The following is a 20,753-nucleotide window of genomic DNA, read 5'->3' on the forward strand; positions in this document are numbered from 1 at the left end:
AGGAGGATCGGTTCATCAAAAAAAGAAAGATATTGACTTATTGTATCTCTGTGCTGGCAAAAAAAATGTTGTGCCTCTATTTCTGGTGAAAATGTCTGAAGCATTCACTCTTATACTGTGCCCTTTGAACAACTGTTTCTAGGGAAGCAGTAGGCAGCTAATTTAAGAAAAGAATCTGTGAATTCCAGTGTAGATGCTATTAAGGCTACACTGAATAATCCTTCTTATATCTTCCATGGCAAAGACTACAATTATAGCAGGTGCTAACACCTAGAACATGGAGGGAATTGCTTGGCTAGAGGTGCCGTAGCAGGATTCCCTGGGCTCTGGCATATGTATTGCTAGTGTCAGAAGACCTGTGGTGGATCACTGATGATTTCCTTGTGCAGTCCAGTCCATGCACAGATTCACTAACAACCCTAAGTCTGGAGTGGCAAGCAGCAGCATTGCTGACATTACCCACTGGTAATGGCTGAGCCGTTTTCTTGGTTTCTTGCCAGAATCTGTCACAGATATTTATAGAATTGGCTGCACTGGCTACCAGTTCATTTCAGAGTACAGTCAGGGCCTGACTATCACCTTGAAAACCCTGTCTGTTTTCTTTTGTGAACTTGCCCCTGGATCTCTGGAGAGATCGGTTGCTATGCTCCTCTGACATTTTAAAACAGGAAGGGGTGACACTGCAGATGTCAGTGGTCCCGAAGAGCTTAAGCAGTGTTACTTCGTATTTGTTTTTCACCAACAGATAAAATGGTTTTAGAAATGAGGATTTGACTCTATTATGAAGGACTAGTTTTGTGTCAGTGTTTCTGTCTATTATTTAATTGCTGCCTTTGGGTCTTTATGGATTTTGTTATACTTATTTCTTTGCCTTGTAAAACACTTTAAGCAGTTGCTTCTAAAATAATTAAGAGCAAATCAGTGAAAAGGGGGAGGAACTTTCTGCATATTGGAGTGGAGCTGAAAAAAGTTCTTAATATTTTCAGGGACAGGCAAATTATATTTGCTTTGTGCAGGGAGTTATAAGAAAAGGCCTCCTCCTTTACTTATTCCCCACCCCCACTTAAAACACAACAAAACAGGTTTTGTGATTGTGACAAAGTGACAGCAGAGATTTCAGGGCCAGATGCTACATGCTGCACCTTCCTCACATGCGTTGTATCAATTCGGACAGAAAATCCCAGTCTCTGCATTCAAGGAAGATCGGTTTTAAAAGTGGATGGGAGAACTCTTAATAAAGGCTGATCAAAATATGAATTCCTGTTCTTAGAAAATGTTCTTGAAAAGCATTAAATATTTATTCAGCAAACCAGGTTTCACTGTCCTATCCCCTTGGATATTTTCAAAACAGGTAGGTTTATTAAGAAATTTCCAATGCATCCTACAAATATAATAATATTGACCTTTTGTGCAAGTTTTCTAGATTATTTCATGTTTCACAGAGTAACTAATCACCACTTTCTAGTTCTAAACAATATACCCAGAGAGACAGAGACAGAGAGACAGAGAGACAGAGAGGGAGGGAGGAAGGGAGGGAGGGAGAGGGAGAGAGAAATTTAGTTCATCTACCATGAGCAAAATACTTACTGCAGTTCTCAGCCTTCTTATTTCTGTGGATGACAGTCTTCTGGTTAGGTGAGCTGAAAAGGCTGGTCCAGTTGATGGTATGATAGTAGCATAAGTTACTGTTGTCAGTTATGTAAACATTCCCAGCACTGATGTGCTTCAAGGACTGGAACTGGAGAGATCTAATTCCTTGCTGCTTGAGAATAAGCAAGGAAAGACCACTGGAAAAAGAAAAAGAAAACAACAAATCCATGTATTGTCATAGGTGCATTAGAATCACGCCCTTACTTTAAGAACTTGAAGCTCAAAGAATGGAACAGCAGTTTAATTTAGGCACCTGCTCTCCATTTTTACACTATTCAATCACATGGCACTAGGAGGAAACACTGCACAAAGCCACAAATACTCAAGGTACTAAAAGCAGCTTCATAAAAATCAACCATCCAGAGATCTGAACTAACCCAAATATGCTTTCCCTAAACCATAACTGAAAAGATAGATATCATCATTATCAAGCATGACTGATTTACTTAAATGCTAAAAATATATCCAGCTAATTAATGCAAGTATTAGCTACAACTTTTTCAAATTACGGAACTGTCCCTGGACTAGGACGTGTAGGAACACAACCAAGTGGAGAATCATGCTGAATGAAGCAGCAGAACAGGAAGACTGCAGTATTTGCCACAATCACTAGGAAAAGCCCAAAAGAGCCAATACTGTACTAATACTTCATTACTGCAAAGGGTACCTGTTGGTGACCCAAACTTATTGTTTTTCCATATGACTTCAGTAGAAGAGAAGTTTGAAAGTGGGTGTAAACTCCTCCTATTATTAGAAATGCTTTCCTGGCAGTCAACAATATTATCAATGTAACAGATGAGCATCTCCTGAACCAAGAATACTGCATTTGTGTTTTTGCTTTTTTTATTTTTTTTCCTGCTTTGACTTGGAATGATCTTTTTCATTTTATCACTGTATTTCAAGATAGTGAAATAAAGAAGCCTGCAACAGCTAACCTTACAATCTTTAATCTCTCAGTGAGAGTGGTTGTCTATACCAAGATGTGCTCCAGGATGGAAAAAAAGAAATAAAAATGAATGTGCTACAAGAAATACTTTATTTTTCATTATGGAAAATGTAGATATCCAACCTACATATATTTTAACATCTCATCTAAAAATCAAACAGAACAGGGTTTGTGTTTAACATAATTTAAAGACCAGAATGGAGTATGGTCCATATATAACCATTTCCATAGCTGTAGACCATTCCAGAATTAGTAACCAGAACTTCCTTGACTCATCAACTGGAGGACGACAAGTGATCTAAATGAAGGGCTATAGTTTCACCAGAAGGGGGTGGGTCCCATTTTTTAAAGCTTTATTTATTTAGATTTACTGGATTTTTAGATGAGAAGAGGAATAAGAAGAGGCAAAATACTAATTTCTACCATTAAAAAACATTTCATTCATTTTGCAAAATGGTGTGGAATCTGGCTAATGAAAATGGCTAAACTGTGGTGTTTCCCAATTATTTTGAGCAGAAGTGAAAATCAGTCATACTTTCCTCTGATGAGCAGGATGTTTGTGGATCTGGACTTCAGATTTCTGAGATGCCTACAAATTCTGGATTCAGCTTATCCTTACTAAGATCATTCATTTTTTAATAGTTATTTTACTAAAGATTACAACTACAACCATAAAAACTAATACAAACTAAAAAAATGAAAAGGAAAAAAAGGAAGATGCCGAAATGTAAAAATAGAAAAAAATAGAAAGAAAAATAGAAAAGAACAAAAATAATATAGTAAAGGTAAAGAAATAAAGTGATTTTCCCCTTCATCACAACAAATATAAATAATTTTAGTAACTGATTGCCTTCTCTTAAAATATCAAATAACTCCTTCTTATTACACCCAGCCCAAGAACAAGATAGAATAATCCAGCCAAAGTTCAGTTCTTTATTTGCTCACACCAAATAGATAGAATCTTGCCAGACTAAACCTTTACTACTCTCACCCTAATGGATAAATTGTACCCTGGGAGAGTCTAGGGAGTGGCTTTCCTAACTCTCTTCTTCTGTCTCCTAACCAGCTCCAGGCCGTGTTGTCTCTTGTCTCCTCGAAAAGTGCTCCCTCCTTCCTGGGAAACTGCCCCTTCACTCTAGTCCATCACACTACCGCACCCTCCATAGGCACCATCCCTCACACTTTTTCCCATATCCTATCTCTTATCCACAAAGCCTTGTCATTTCAACACTGATGTCAGCAAAAGTCTATTAAGGGTTACCAGAAATAACAATTATCTGTTTTAACCTTGATGAAATAAACCAATATTTATATTTTTGTTAATCCTATGTAGGAAAATTACCCAGGTTACTTTCTTGGCCTGTTAATTGCATATCCCTTTTAAATATTAAGACATCAGTCAGTTTCTTTTTCTTTTTCTTTCATGTAGCCTGTCATTTTTAAATCCACTTTCAAATCAGTCTCAGTCTTGTCGGAAAAAACATATTCCTCTTCCATAGTCTATATAGGCAAAACTTCTTAAAATTAATTTCTGGATCCATCGTTCAAAAATATCCTTCAATATGTCCAATATTAAAATATTTTGCTTCATTCTGTATTTATAAGTCAAATTTGAGTGTTATCCTTTAATTGTAATCTTTACAGTTCCCTTTCAAGTGTCCAATTTTGACCTTACATCATTATATTTTTAAAAGAATTTAAAAATTCTTAAAATGTTTAAAAATAAAAAATAACTTAAAATCTAATTTCAAATTTATTTGGACTTTTAGTCCCTCTGTAACTTTCTAAAATAAAAAATAATAATCATGCTTTTGCTATTAATTCGAAACAAAAAAATGCATTTAAAATTTCTTTTCCTAAGGATTAAAGGAAACTCACCCACTGTTATAAAACTTGTCAGTCCAAATAATCCTAATGGTTTAAAAGCAGTTAATTTCTGAAAGTGACTGCTAACCACGTTTTGAGCAACATGGCTATTCCCTTGTTTCCCATAGGTCTAAACCTGCCAGAGACTATTGTCTTGAAGAGTCCTCATGGAGATCAGCTCTCTGGAGCACTTGTGGGTGATCTCAAGGCCTCTCCTTGTTTGGAGACAAATTACTGAACATCAGATTGAAGATCTGATCTTGCTGGCTCTTCATCCCACCACAGTCCTCAGGTCTGCTTTTTGTTGAGCTGTCTCCAGTCTCCCACTTCTTTCCTGGAATTTTTTAAGATTATTCCTAAGGAATTTGGCACCCATGTTGTAAAAGTAGTAGCAGCTCTTTAGAACTGAAACTGTAGCTCCTACTAAAGTATTTAGAAGTGATACCAGATGTCAAATCTTGAGACTAACAAATAAATGGCACGAAAGGGTACTTTTTACTTATTTTATGGGAATTTGGTTGCATTGGATTTGTGCATATGTAACAATGTTCCCCCCCCAAAAGTTACATCTTTGCACTGAACAGCAATCCTAATGAGAAATAAGCTACATCAAAATCTTTAACTGGATTATAAAGCTCCACAACTGATTTATTTGATCATTTTAGAATCACTGATTGGAGCAAACAAGTTAAACAGCATTGTTTTGTTGCTGTTGTGGTCCATCAAGTCAGCCTTGACTCTTATTTTTTATGGCAACACTTTGGAAAGGTCCCTTGCCAGAACTTTCTCGCTAGGGTTGGGAAAGTGTCTGGCCCAATCACTTAGCTTATTTTCACACCTAAGGTAGGCCTAAAACCTATTGTCTGCTGCATCAAACTATCTCTTAACAGCATTACTCTTGTTCTAACAAAGCTAAATAACAAACTTGATGTCTGAAAACACAGGTTAGAAATTTCAAACACAGATATATAAGACTGGGTTATACAGTTCACAGAGGAACAATGAAGTCAACTTTCCTGGATTGTTGTTGCATACCTATTGCATGTTTGACTCAGGTTTCATGGACCTCCATGTTGGCTGTAAACATAGCATTTCCAGCTAGCCACACTGAAATTTTATGTACATTTGCTCAATTTAAATGTTATGGTCATGTTCACATATGTAAGAATCTCAGTAGTATTACCAATGTGTAGTTTGGAAAAAAATAGGGAATCTTCATAATGCATACAAAGATGGCCAGGATGGTGACTGTCTAAACTGAGAATAATATTAAGGGAGAAGTTAATTATATTATATTCAGAGCAATTGTCATGCAAACTATGTAATATTATTCCCTTATCACTGTTTTCGATAATAAGGAAACATTCTGAAAAGCCTGTGATAATACAATGATCAAAAGAGGAAATTATAGACCATTGCTTGGTGTAGGAGGCCTTTATGCCAAAGGACCCATATTTGTATTATTTATGTACAAATTATGTACAAATTTACAAATTTCTATATAGATAGCTTTCGTTTTGGCTTATGATTTTTACTTTTCTGGGCAACTAGTCATTTTCTTAACATCAAGGAAACGATAAAGCTCTGTAAAATGGAGATAACTATGAAATTTTTCCAAATAGAAAACTGATGAATGTAAATTCTGGCGTTAATTCTGCTAGATTCTTTAAAACATAAAATAATTACCTTCTGGCTCTTCTAGATAAAAATCTAAACCCAACTTCAGATTATAACCGAAATTTCTAAATGTTCAATACTAGTTATAATCACTGTGGTTCGCCATACATCAGATGATAATTGATTCAAGCCCTTTCTGTTTTGCAGGATTTTCTTTCCCCTAAAGCAATGCTTTTTCCTCATCAGATTTCTTATCTGAACATGTTTTTTTTAAAAAATGAATTATGTAAGCTATTATAAATTCCATGCTCTATAATGTGGTACAAATATCTCAACCATCTATCAAAATATTCTTCTGTTTCCTAAGACAAACAAAAAACAAAAAAAACAGAGCAATGTACAGAGCAATCAATGATGACAATTAATGACAGTAAAGCTACAACTTGAAGTATCTTATAACATTATGAAATTAAAGTACATATTTTGACTACTTTGACACCACTCTGATGTTTACACTTTACCCTAAGTCTTTCCTGCTGGTAGAAGGACACTTTTCATTCTTCCATTAAAATGTTGGTGATGAAAGCATACTGAAATCCAAACTGGTAAACTACATAAAGTATAATATATTATGAATCAGTGTGCAATTGTGTTCTGCAAATTCCCTCGTCTCTGAATCTTAACTCCAATGCATATCAAAGTTTTACATTCTACACCAATTTTCTTGCAAAACACTTATCCTAAACTGGAAATTTCCAGGATGATTGTCCCAATCTCTTTGATTTCACAATTGTAAGATTAAAGGAGACTAGTCTATCAGTTTACACTGAACTTTGTAACAAAATATTACATAGCATTGTTCTTTTGAAGATTTTCTGTATAGATATTAATATTAGCAACTTGAATAAAATTTACTTATTTAAGTTCAAGAATTCAAATTCAACGTTAAAACAGTTGTCTTTGCAAAAGCCAAAATAAAATGGATTTAAAATACACTTGGGTTCATGTTTTGTAGTTATTGTGATGAATTAGCAATTACAGATAATATTCCTGAATATTCTGAATATTCCCTTTTGGATAAAGATACAAAGCCTTTGCTATGATTCATTCTCCCTTTTTTTAAAAAAAAATCAAAAGATCAGCTCATTTGAAAAAGGTGGATGGAGAAAGAACAAGGAGGAGAAGTTGGACACAAACTGCAGTTTTGCAAAGAAGCAGGAATTATGGGAGCCAACAGAATTTGGTATGGAGAATGGAGCTCCCTTGCCTCCCCATTAAATCTTTAAAAGCACCACCATGTTTAATAAATTATTTAAGAAAAATGCATACAACTGCTCAAAGCTGCCATTTCTGAAATCATTACAAAATAATAATAATAGGCACCTTGAGTACAATCCCAAAACATATGGAGCATCACATGAACACCATTGGCCTTGACAAAATCACCATCAGTCAATTGCAAAAGGCAACTTTGCTTAGAAAAGTTTACATCTTGCAACAACACCTCTAACACCATCAAACATAAACACCTGCCTATTGCAGTTCCTTGGAAAGGACTTGAGAAGTGGATAAAAATGCCAAGTGCAATCTAAACATCTGGGTGACTGTGCAATGAATAATAACAATAACAATAATAGAAGAAGAAGAAGAAGAAGAAGAAGAAGAAGAAGAAGAAGAAGAAGAAGAAGAAGAAGAAGAAGAAGAAGAAGAAGAAGAAGAAGAAGAAGAAGAAGAAGAAGACGAAGAAGAAGAAGAAGAAGAAGAAGAAGAAGAAGAAGAAGAAGAAGAAGAAGAAGAAGAGGAGGAGGAGGAGGAGGAGGAGGAGGAGGAGGAGGAGGAGGAGGAGGAGGAGGAGGAGGAGAAGAGAAAGAATTGGAGATGATAACAAAATACAAAGACCTATAAATAGAAATAGAACGATTGTGGCAAAGGCAAGCAAAGGTAGTACCAATAGTAATAGATGCCTTGGGTACATTTCCAAAACAACTGGAGCATCATTTGAACACCATTGGCATTGATAAATTTGCCATCAATCAATTACAAAAGGCAACCTTACTGGGAACAGCTTCCGTCCTATGACAATATCTGTAACACCATCAAACATCCACATCTGCCTATCCCAGATTCTTGGTAAGGACTCAATAGGTAGACAAAAATGCCAAACCCAGAACTGTTACGTTTTTATCAGTCCCAAACTGAATAGAATTGAAGATTAAATCTATTATTATTATTATTATTATTATTATAAGAAGAAGAAGAAGAAGAAGAAGAAGAAGAAGAAGAAGAAGAAGAAGAAGAAGAAGAAGAAGAAGAAATATTCAGCAGCTTATGTTACTACTAAAGAATTGGACTTGAAAATTAGAAAGAATAAAGCAATTAAGAAAGGAAAACCAAAGTAAATTAGAGATCAAAATCGAGCCCATATAAAAAGAGTTTATAACGTTTTGGTGGAATTGGATTCAGAAACGGAATTAGTTAAGGATTGTATGGTTAAGTGGGCTCAAAATTTTGAAGAGCCGATTTCATTAGCTACATGGGAGATAATCTGGGTAAGGAATGTTAAGTTTACCCAAGCTCAAAACTTACGAGAAAATTTTTATAAAATGTTTTATAGATGGCACCTTGATCCACAAAAGATGTCTCGTATGTATCCTAATTTACAACCCAAATGTTGGAGATGTGGTTGTATGGATGCAATGTATTTTCATATTTGGTGGTCATGCAGAAATATAAAGGCATTTTGGATTAAGATTTGGTGGAATATTCAAAATTTTTTTAATAGAAAGATAAAATTTACACCACAATTATTTTTGTTAGGTATTATTGAAAATTGTGATAGTAAAGAGACTACTTTAATGTTGAATTTTATTACGGCGGCAAGGTTATTGATTGGGCAATATTGGAAAAAAGATTCCTTGCCTACCTTAGAGGAATGGTTTTTTAAAGTTTCTTACTTATCAGAAATGGCTAAAATTTCAGCTTATCTGAAAGACCATTCACAAGAGAGATATAATTCTGTATGGAAAAGATGGGTAAATTTTGTTCAGAATAAACATGGGATTAGAAAGTATTATTTAGCTTTCGAATAATTTATAGAGTAAAGTTGATATGGTTAGATTTGTTGATTTTTAATGTTGATTTTAATGTAATGGAGTTAAGGGTTTTTTTATTTTTTTAGGATTTATATATAGTTGATTGATGTTTATTTAATTTTTATATTTTTTCTTCTGCTGTTTTTAGCTCTGTATTCGGCTCTGGGAAGGGGGGGAGGGTTAAGGGGGGGTGGAGGGAGGGTGGTGGGGAGGGATTTTATTGTAAAAACTTTATAAAAATTTCAATAGAAAAAAAAAGAAAGGAAAACCAAAGTGAAAAATCCATCTAGATTTAAAAATAAAGAAAATTCTGTTGCATTTAACTAATTTGAAGAATTTGAGGTAAGGAAACCTGAAGAATAAAAAAATCAGAATTAGCCTGACAACAAGATATGACCTGAAAAACAAGGAAATTGCATTTGTGGTTAAAGAGTTGAAACAAAGAGTTGTAGCTATTGCGAAGAAAATAAAGCGATATAATAACCGAATAATGCAGTTTCAGCAAAACTCACAATTTTGAGCAAATCAGCATCATTTTTATAAGACCCTTGAAAGTGAACATCGTGCTACCACAAGTAAAAAAACTAACAAAGAAAATAGCCTGAAATTTTGGAAGAACTTGTGGGAAAACAACAAGAAGCACAATGGGAATGGAAAATGAATCAAGCAGGTTGAAAGCACTGTAAAAGTGACTAGAATGGAAGATGTTCAACCACTTGCCTGCCAACAACATACAAATTACTTGCAGGCATTATTGAAAACCAAATTTATGGATATCTAGGAAACAAGGACTTGCTGCTTGTAGAACATAAAGGGTGCTGCAAAAATTCAAGAGGAACCAAAGACCAACCAAAGATGATTGATAAACTGGTTTTGAAGAATTGAAAGAAAAGACAAACAAATTTGTTCATGGCCCGGATTGATTATAAGAACGCAGTTTTCCACACAGCTGGACTGAGAAATGCTTAGACATTTTTGGAATTAGCAGCAACATCTAGAAATTCTTGAAGACTTACATGAAGCTATGGCAAACTAAGTTGATGGCCTGTAAAGAAGAACTTGGTGAAATTGAAATCAAACAATGAATCTTCCAAAGTAATTCATTGTCACCTTTGTTATTTGTACTTTCGATAGAGCCACTAACAAGCATTTTGAACAAAACAAGCTGTGGCTATGAATTGGCTAAAAAGGATTGAAAATTTCCCATTTGCTCTATATGGATGATTTAAAACTGCTTGGAAAAACAAAAGCTGATTTGAGCTCCCTGCTGAAAAGCACTCAGGAGTTTAGCAGAGACACTGAAATGCAATTTGGCAATGATAAATGTGCAACAATTGCTGTTAAGGCAGGAAAAATTGTTGAAGATGATGGATTCAAACTTGATAATGAAGACTTGATAACAGCAATAACACCAGAAGAAGGGTACAAGTACGTAGGAGTTTTGGAAGTTTTTTGTTGCATAACCAAGTCAAGAAAGCTAGTTCAACAAGATATATAAAGCAAGTCCAGAAAATCTTGAGATCAAAGCTGAGTGGAGGAACTATCATAAAGGCAATTAACACCTGGACAAGGCCTTTAATACAATACTCAGCTGGAATAATTGATTGGATAATTGATAATTGATAACTTGGATTGAAAGACAAGAAAACTAATGATAATGCACCATGCTCTGCACCCAAAAAGTGATATTGATCGATTGTACTTGCCTAGATTTCAGAATGGCAGAGAACTCTTATGGTTGAAACAAACTATGGAAGAAGAAAAACAAGACTTAAATAACTACATAAAAACAGCAAAAGAGCCTCTGCTAAAGGAGGTGAACAAGGGAAACATCTTGAAAACAACAAGATTGAAAGCAGAATATTGAAAGGAAACAACTGAGCATCAAGAGTCTAGCTGGAAAAAGAAGCCTATGCACAGTCAATACCTGAAGGACATTGAAAGAAAGGTAGATACAAAGTAACATGGAGATTGGTTGAGATCAGGCGTGCTGAAGAAAGAAACGGAATGTTTCATTTTGGCTGTCCAAAATGCCAAATGGGTCCTGCAGACCAATTTTATGAAAGCAAAAATTCAACATGTCAGTAACAACAGCAAATGTTGCTTATGCAATGAGAAAGATGAGACAATAGATCATCTTATCAGTGGATGCAGCAAAATCTCACAGACTGATTATCTACAACATCATGATCAAGTTGCCAAAATTATACATTGGAAGCTTTGCCAGAGGTTTGGGTTCAAATGCAGCAAAAATTATTGGGAACACCAAATTGACAAAGTTCTTGAAAATGAACAGGTTAAGACCTTGTGGAACTTTTGAATCCAAACAGACAAGACATCTGACCCACAACACGCCTGACATCACTATTGTGGAAAAGAAAAAATTATGGTGCATTGATATTGCAATATCAGGTAATGCACGAATTGAAGAGAAATAACTAGAAAAAATAACAAAATACTGCGACCTGCAAATTGAAGTTGAGCAATTGTGGAGTAAGAAATCAATGGTTGTAACAATAATAATAGGAAACCTTGGAGCAATAGCCAAAGAACTGCCTAGATACGTGGAAATTTTGAATTTATCAGACCAGAATATTCTGACTTTGAAAAAAAAAAAAGAAACACCTTACTTGGAACTGCCTATATACTCAGACATTACCTTAACAGCTCTTAGATCCTTGGTTACGGCTTGAACTGTTAAGTTTTTACCAGTTCCAGATTGAATTGAATTGAAGATTAAGTCTTTAACAACAATAATAATATCTGGCTGAGTGTGCCATGAACTATAATAATAATAGTGGACATGGCAGCAGCTGGAGACAGCAGAATAGAAAATAAAGAACTGGACCGATAACAAAATACACAGGAAAATAGAAATAGAATGACTGTAGAAAATGAAAGGTAGCATAGTAATAGTAATATGTGGCCTGGGTTCAAACTCAAAATACCTGGAGTACTACTTGAACACCATCAGCATTAATAAAGCCATCATTGGTCAATTACAAAAAGCAACTTTTCTTGGAACAGTTTACTTCCTGTGACAATGTGACATCATCAGAGAAGAAGATCCACCTATCCCAGGTTCTTGGGAAGGACTCAGCATATGAATAAAAATGCCAAATCCAGTCGAAACATCTGGTTGACTGTGCAATGAGCCATAATAACACAATTATAAAATCCACCTAGTTACTAATATAATTAAAATGGAAAATGATGAAAAATACCAAACAGGAGTATAAACGGAATGGAATAGATGAATTCAAGTGTTCAGTAGGTCCTTCCCTGTGTTAGAATTGAGGAAAAATCCAAGCCACTGTTCATGGCAGCCTATTACTAAAGGACCGGTTATGGGACCAAAACTTTAAATCAAAATCTCAACACTATTTTACTAAATTATAATTCCTAAGTATTTTTTATAATTGAGAGCATAAACAATAGAAATATATACTTATGTATATCCTACCTGTATAGTGCTCTTCCACCAATAGTTACCAGATTTGAAAACACACTAAAATCTGTCATATTTTCAGGCCAGGATTGTATATTCAGGAATCCTACAGAAAATGAAATCAAAGGAATTAGAAAATATGCCTGCTGCAATTATGGTAGCATTTCGTACTTGAAAACTGTATTAAGAGCAGAGAACATTTGGAGCTGTCCAACCTGTAAATTTAAAACAGAAGTTATTCTCCACAATGTTCTCCACAGAGGAGACAGTTGTTTGAAAAATAACTGAAAAAAATCTCCCAAACCAAATAAGATAATAACAAAGGCCCTGTAAAGGCTAATATACTGTAAGTATTGTGGCTTAAGTTTTAATATATAGTATTGCATAAAATATATTAATATTAAACATTAATATATAAATAAAAATTTGTATTGAAATATAATTGAAACATAAAACAAAAACTGAAGTAGAAAGATATATAGTAGGAATGACCATTATATTTTGATGAATTCCAGAGCTCAAGCTGGAATAGGATAATTCAAAAGAATTGAACTTTGAAGTAACCCATAGCAGCCTCAGAGTTTCGGCAGAGTAAGTGCCTCTCTTGTTCTTTTTGCAGGAGACTTTGGAACTGTTTTGGACAAGTTCAAATCACTGGAACCAGATGGTTTACATCCCAGGGTTCTGAAAAAGATATGATCTCGGAACTACTGAACAGAATCTTTCAGAGCTCCCAGAGCACTGGGGAACTACCAGAGGACTGGGAAAGAGCTGATGTGGTTCCCATCTTCAAAAAAAGGGGGTAGTGGATCCAGGAAACTACAAACCAATCAGCTTGACATTAATATCTGGGAAAATCCAGGAAAATATCAACAAGCAGCAGATTTGTGAGTACCTAGAAATCAACAAGGTGATTACTACAGGCCAGCATAGGTTTGGTAAAAGTAGATTATGCCAAACAAATCTTACTGCTTTCTTCGATATTCCACTAACTAAATTAGTGGAATAAGAAAATGCTAAGGATATAGTATACTTAGACTTCAATAATGCATGTGACAAAGTAGACCACAACCTACTATTTGGTAAGACAAAAACAATGTGGCATAGACAATACCATCAAAAGATGGATTTGAAATTGGCTGATCAACCACATTCAGCATGTGGTACCTCAAGATTCTGTCTTGGGCCTAATGCTCTTCAATATCTTCATAAATGATCTAGATGAGAAGACAATAGGGGAACCCATCAAATTTGCAGTTGATATTAAGCTAGGGGGAATTGCTAACACTTTGGAAGATGGACTCAAGACTCAGAAGAGTCTTGCCAGACTTGTGCATTGAGCCATATCCAACAAAATGCTGAGAAAAGTAAGGTCCTGCACTTAGGCAGGAAAAATGAAAAGGCACAGGTATATGATAGGCAGGACTTGGCTCAACAGTAGTAACTGTGAGAGGAATCTAGGTGTCCTGGTGATGACTGCTTAAATATGAACCAGCAATATATTGCAGCTGCCAGAAAATCCAATGCAGTCCTAGACTGCATCAACAAAGGGATAGCATCACGATCACAAGAAGTGACAATATCACTTTATACTGCACTAATGAGGCCATGCTTGAAATACTATATCCAATTTTGGCCGCCGTGATGCAAAAAAGATACTGAGACCTTAGAAAGACTGCAGAGAAGAAAAACAAAGATGATAAGGGGTCTGGAGACTAAATCATATGATGTGCTGCTAAAGGAATTAAGTATGTTTAACTTAACAAAGAGAAGATTTAAGGGTGACATGATAGTCATTTCTGGTATTTATTACAGAGAACTGGGGATCAATTTATTTTCCAAAGCACCTGAAGGCAGGACAAGGAGCAATGGGTGGAAGCAGGTTAAGGAAAGACCCGACCTAGAACTAAGGGGAAATTTCCTGTCACTGGGAACAATTAGTCAGTGAAACAGCTTGCCACCCGGAGTTGCGAGTACTCCATTGTTGGAGGTTTTCAAGCACGGATTGGACAACCTTTTGTTCAGGATAGAATAAATACTCCTGCATTCAGCACGGTTTTAATTAGAAGACCTCCTAAGTCCCTTCCAGCCCTATGATTTTATGAATTCTCATCTCCATCTCAGGGTTAGCAGATAATTCACAAAACAGGTTATTCTGTATCTGGACTGGGATGATTAATGGAAAAACAGATGAAACTTGATAAACTTGTACAAGTTACCCTTTCATAAAGTTAAATGTTCATAAGTCAGTTTCCTAATAGTTAGGAAAGTTCTTTGGAACTAAGGAAGACAATAGTCACATTAATGATAATACTTTGCAATTATATACTGCAGTGATTTATAATGGTCAAGCATATATATCATTTCACTATGTAAAAATACATAATAATTAGCACATGATATTATCTTCATACAGAAAAATGGAGGATAGAACTGAGCCAAAGGATCAGAACGGGTAGTCCTCTCACTTACAACAATTGAAACCAGAATTCCCATTGCAGTCATAAGTCATTGCAGTCATAAGTCAACATGTGAACAGAACAATTTTACAATCATTTTTACAACATAACCTGAGTCACCATCGTCATAAGTTGTGTCATGCGATCATAAGTATAAATCCACCTTAACCAATGATGATTTTGCCAGAAACCAGCAAAAAACATCACAAACTGCATTTATGTGACTGCAGAATGCTGCAACTGATCATAACTGCAAGCCAACAGCAAAGTGCCTTGTTATTATATGACTATGGCGGAAGGGCAACAATTGTAAGTTCACATTTAGATTGTGACTGTTTCAGAGGCCATCATTAATTCTAACTGTTGCTAAGCAAATAATCATACATGGAGGACTATCTGTAGTTTATTAGGGCCATCTTGTGAACTCATGGCTAGAAGGAAAATAAGTTAAGAATTTGTTCATGCACTTATCATACTGCAATGTTAGCTTTTAAAAGCATGCATTGAAAAGGAGAATAAACAAATGCACAGACTACTCAGATTATGTAGGTTACCTGTTATCTCTCTCACTGTTTGGAAGACATGTAAATTCTGTGGGTCAATTGCTTCAATTGTGTGATATGGATCCCTGGAAGATAGCAATGACACATTGTGATAATTTGAGTATGAAATTATGCAGACAGATTTACCCAGTGTTTTTTTTCTAAAAAAAAAAAAAAAAAAAGGTGCCAGAACTCACACATGTCACACAACCCGCCTTGCCTACCCTACAAGGTTCCATCCAAAAAAGGTGCCGGAACTCCGTTCTGGGCATTCTATGAGAAAAAAAGCCCTGGATTTACCTCAAATCTTGTGTGGTATCTTTACCTTTACCTTTCCTAACCAGGAAGAGAGTTTTCTGCCAGTTTAAATTAGTACAAATCTCATCACACCTTAAATTGCAGATGCCAAATTGTCTGAATCTTTAAATCTCCCATGTGGTTATCGTATTGTTGATGGCTACACACTGAATTTATGCATTTGGAAGCAGACAGAAATATTCCATTGCTATTCTTCATTCACAGAAAAATAACACATATAGAAAGTTTGAGGGGCATTTAATTGTTTATCTCTATAGATATGTAAAATAAGTGGAGGGATAGATTGGGAAAAAGAGACTAACACTAGGAATTGAGTAATACAATTAAGAAATGGAATCATTTCCAGATTTTATTCTGAGGTTGAAAGGAGTACAAAAGAATATTCACATTAAAATCAAAGATTTAAAATCAAATAACAGACAATCAAAATTATTTACATTTCCTATTCACAATTTAGAATCTGTTTCATGGAACTAGTTTCATCAATATACATTTTTATTCAGCATAATTTTGCTGTAAAAGGACTACCATCTGGAAGAAAAACATGCTTTAAAGAAAGTATGTAAAGTTCAAAGTTTGTATTCCTTAAATTAAAATGCACTTCATGTATTAGGAACTCAATTCATGGTTGTCAGTAGACAGATTCTGATTTCCAGTCACCCAGCAAACTGCATTATTGAAACACAACTAATCATTTGAAGACTTATTCAATTGTTTTAAATTCCAAATATTATATAAAACATATGCAGAAATGTTGCTGCAGTTTTACTTTTCCATGTTTTTTCTGGTCTTGTGAAGTTCCAGGTCTATACTATACTAATACAGTGTTCCTACTAATTAAATATGATTAAAACAGCGATCAAGCAATCATTACGTTCTTTTGCTTAAGGTTATCTAACCCCATAGGTATTCTCTATAGAGAATCACTACAATTGTGTTTAGACTGTTCTGGGAAAAATAGATAACAATGAGATGTGGTTACTGATATGACTTGAACCAAAGTTGTTCTACTTTTTACATAGAACAATATTACACTATTTTAAAAGCCAAAATTTGTACCTTTTGCTTCTAAATTTAGCATCCTACTGTATGTCTAGCAACAATTTCCCCAAAGTGAATTACTACTCCAGAAATCAGAGGAGAGGAAAAGAAAAATGTCATACAAAATTACTGCAATCAATTAAACTGAATAAAGATAATTTGCACTATCCTACTGCCATGCATGCCATTCATAAGATACTTAGTTTCGGGGAAAGCAAAGGTGATCAATATTTCACCTAATAAATATCAAAGTACTTGTAATTTCTTCAGATGTAAATTACAATGAGTAAAATCTCATGACACAACACTATGACAGAACACTATAGTTTCTAATCCTACAATCAAATCACTGAAATGTTTAAAAATATGATCTCATATTTCAGTCAATTAAAATAAAAATTTATTTGGTACCCAATTCTTAAAAAAAACTTTGGTCCCTGATGCAAGAAGAATTAACTGAGGAAATCTAGTATACATGGTAACATTACATGAAAATACTTGTTATAATCTATTATTATTAAGGTTTTCATGGTTTTGTGGCAATTTGTCATGGATGTTTTAATCTGAATAGTTTGTTTATGCTCTTAGTTATTTTGAACCACCAAGAATCTGTATGGTTCTATAATATCTAGATTAGGTAGATAGGTAGATAAGTAAATAGATAGGTAAGTAGACAAACAGGTGGTTCCAATTCCAATTCTTATATATTATACTGATAGGAAATTCCTTTTTGCTAATTTTAGCAAACAATCTTCATGTTAAAGGATAAACTACCTTGCATAATCCAGCACCTCCATTCTAAAGCTAACTTTTTTTCTAATGGGTTTCAATTCAGTTTTCAAAATTTAGTGATTTTCCTATGACTCTGGTTGTCTCCTATGCCTCTGCTTTCCTTGAAATTGATCAATGCATTTCTTTCAGCTACACTGATTTATACTAACTGGGCTCAAAATCTCTGAAATAGTTTTGATCAATCTTCTCATAAAATCCACAGAAGAATCCAAACTAAGACAGTAGTGTGAGACATCTTTATTTTAATGCCAAGGTGTGGTAACCTAAAGGTTCTTTTTAATGTTATCTTATCAACTTTTATGCTTAAAAATTTAAACCTGGATGAACCCACTACATAATCTTCCTAGATATGTAACCTCATAGGTATCCAGGTGAAACAACTTTGGCCTAGTATTTCATTTCAGCATTGAATGACAGAACTGCTGCATAGTGCAACTGTTATTTTTTTTTAAATGTTGGTATTAGATGTCATAAAATTTTCACTTACCCACGAATTCCAGTGACAAGGAAGATCAAGTTCCCATTGATCTTGGTGCAGTTGATAAATTTATCAATGTTACTGGAGTCTACAGTTTGAGCATACATCAAACTTCCTGTACCTATGCCATCACATGCTGCAAAAATAAACAACTTTGTAAAAATATGCAATCATATATATGGATTCTTTGTATAAGTGACTAATGACATCCTAGGCTGAAATTATAATTAATGGAGTGCGGCAAGGTGGTATGGTAATTACTACAGGTAAGACTGAAAAATGAAGCCTACATTGTAGCAAATGGATTAGTCACAGAATGATTGTAATTATATTTCTAGTAGAAAGTCACTTACATGGAGAGAAAAGTTCTAAAGCAGTTGCTTATGACATATGTATCACTACTGAATGCAGTGATCAAGGCAACCTGATCAGAAGTGAACTGGGACAGATCTTGTACAAATATATTATGAACTGGGAAGTAATAAGTACTGACGATAGTGAGAAAGGAATCAGAAAAAGAAACCTATTTTGTCAATAAGTCAAGAAAATGGCTATGTTTAATTTTTCTAAGTTGATGGGAAATCCTTAGTTTAAGAATTTCACATTGGTTTTTGAAGTCATATATTCCAGGGCCTTCGGACATAAATCTCCATCTTTTGTTCTTTTATCTTTCATTTCAAAATAAATAATCTAAAAAGAAAATCTCTTCTCTATTTCATCCATGCTTAGCCCTGAGCATAACATAAAACCAAATTATGTTAGGAAATGCTTTATAAGGCAATCTATAGAATGCCTTGACTTGCACACATGACTGTGTATTGCCATAAAAGAGTTGTTTTATAGTAACAGTACTAGAAATATTATGCAAAGATACAAACCATGCAAGATAAATCAAAGAAATACACTATAGAACCCTTCTAGCTACAACTCTTTTCATAGTCACAATGGAGCAATACTAATGTTTAAAATCCTGTAAAAATAGTTGGGTGATATCTTTATTAATACAATCAAAACAACAAAAACATGGGTGAAACATCTTCAAACTACTTTACTGAAAATCCAGAAACATTTTTAAGTATCTTGAGGCTTTTATTCCTATTCCTTTTCTTATAGTTTATCAAATGGATTATTTGACCCTGTGCAATAAAAAAGATTTCCTTCTCATTACAATTGTTAACCCCACAGAGAGAGGAAAAAAGAAATATTTGATTCAATAACTCTAAACAGAGTGTTATAGGGCTCAAATCCCTCATATCTTCAGGTAAGGCTCATAAAATTGATTGTTCCTCCTAAGGGGTTACAGTTATGTATAAAGTTTAAATATCCTTAGTCAAATGATACATTTGCATGAATCCCAAAGTGAAGCAAAGCAAAGCAATCTTTACATAGTACAAGTAGTTCTCACTTTATTGACTGCCGACCATTTGATGTTACAGTTGTTCAAAAACAGCACGTTTTTGACCAATCCTGACATGTACAACTGTTGTAATGTCCCATGGTCATGTGATCGCCATTAAGGTGCTTCGCAACAGATGTACAGTACATTTATGAATGTCAAAATGTCCCGCAATCACATAATCATTTGCAAGCTTCACAACAGGCAGAATAAATAGAGAACACAGAAGTAAAGTTGCCAGTCAGAATCATATGATGTTTTGTTTAATGGCTAGAGCTCTTAGCAACAGAATTGCCAATTCCAATTGTGCTAGCCATAAAAAGTTAAATAAATTTTTACAAAGTTAAAGTCAGTCGTGGGATTCAGTTGGTTTGCACCAGTTTGGCAGAACCGGTAGCTAATTTTTTGTTGATTTCGGTGACCAGCTGAAACCATAGCCCTTTTTGGCAAGACCCAGAATGGACCACCGGAAGTGAATGGATGCCACGTCCAGAAGTCCGTTCTCAGCCGCAGAGGCCTCCCAGGCCAAGAACGGCTCACCAGAAGGGTATGGATACCACTTCTGGAAGTCCATTCTGAGCCACGGAGGCCTCCCAGGCCAAGAATGGCCCACTGGAAGGACATGGATGCCACTTCCGGAAGTCTATTCTGAGCTACAGAGGCCTCCAAGGCCCAGAACGGCCCATCAGAAATGCGTGGATGCCACTTCCAGAAGCCCAGAACAGACTTCCGGAAGCAGTGTCCACACAGAGAACCAGTTGTTCAGGTATCTAATTTCTACCAATTTGAATGCATACTTACCTTAGTATTTATGTGCAATTTACAAGTAGAGAAAGAAAAAAGAGGAAGAGAGTAAGGGAGAACTGAGAATATGGCAGGAGCAAAGGTTGAGCATCTTTTCTATCAGTTTTTTGTAATACCCCATTTGGACAGAACAAAAGTTTTGTTTGGCCAGCTGAGGGTCTTTCTAGTGTTGCTTTTGGACTTCTATGATGAGATTGCAGAAAAGGTTTCCTTCTAACAACTATTGCATGCAAATCAATTTCATAAAAAGAACACAAGCTAAGGACCTGGGGACATTTACTCCAGTGTCAGCTAAACTTTCCAG

The 20,753-nt window shown here is 35.0% G+C and overlaps 1 protein-coding gene across 1 annotated transcript in view; it reads right to left on the bottom strand.

Moving 5' to 3' along the window:
- The window catches only part of ERBB4 (erb-b2 receptor tyrosine kinase 4), a gene marked incomplete at its 5' end in the record, with an annotated part of 501,305 nt that overhangs the window by 249,637 nt on the left and 230,915 nt on the right, over positions 1-20,753 (bottom strand). The window contains 4 exons of the mRNA XM_039367010.1: positions 1,588-1,787; positions 12,635-12,725; positions 15,633-15,706; positions 18,259-18,385. Of these exons, the coding sequence (XP_039222944.1) occupies positions 1,588-1,787; positions 12,635-12,725; positions 15,633-15,706; positions 18,259-18,385 (492 nt within the window). The remainder of the gene's footprint in view (positions 1-1,587; positions 1,788-12,634; positions 12,726-15,632; positions 15,707-18,258; positions 18,386-20,753) is intronic.

Source organism: Crotalus tigris, unplaced genomic scaffold, assembly GCF_016545835.1.
Source record: "Crotalus tigris isolate CLP2741 ecotype Arizona unplaced genomic scaffold, ASM1654583v1 scf7180000020523.1239640, whole genome shotgun sequence".
Lineage (NCBI taxonomy): Eukaryota > Metazoa > Chordata > Lepidosauria > Squamata > Viperidae > Crotalus > Crotalus tigris.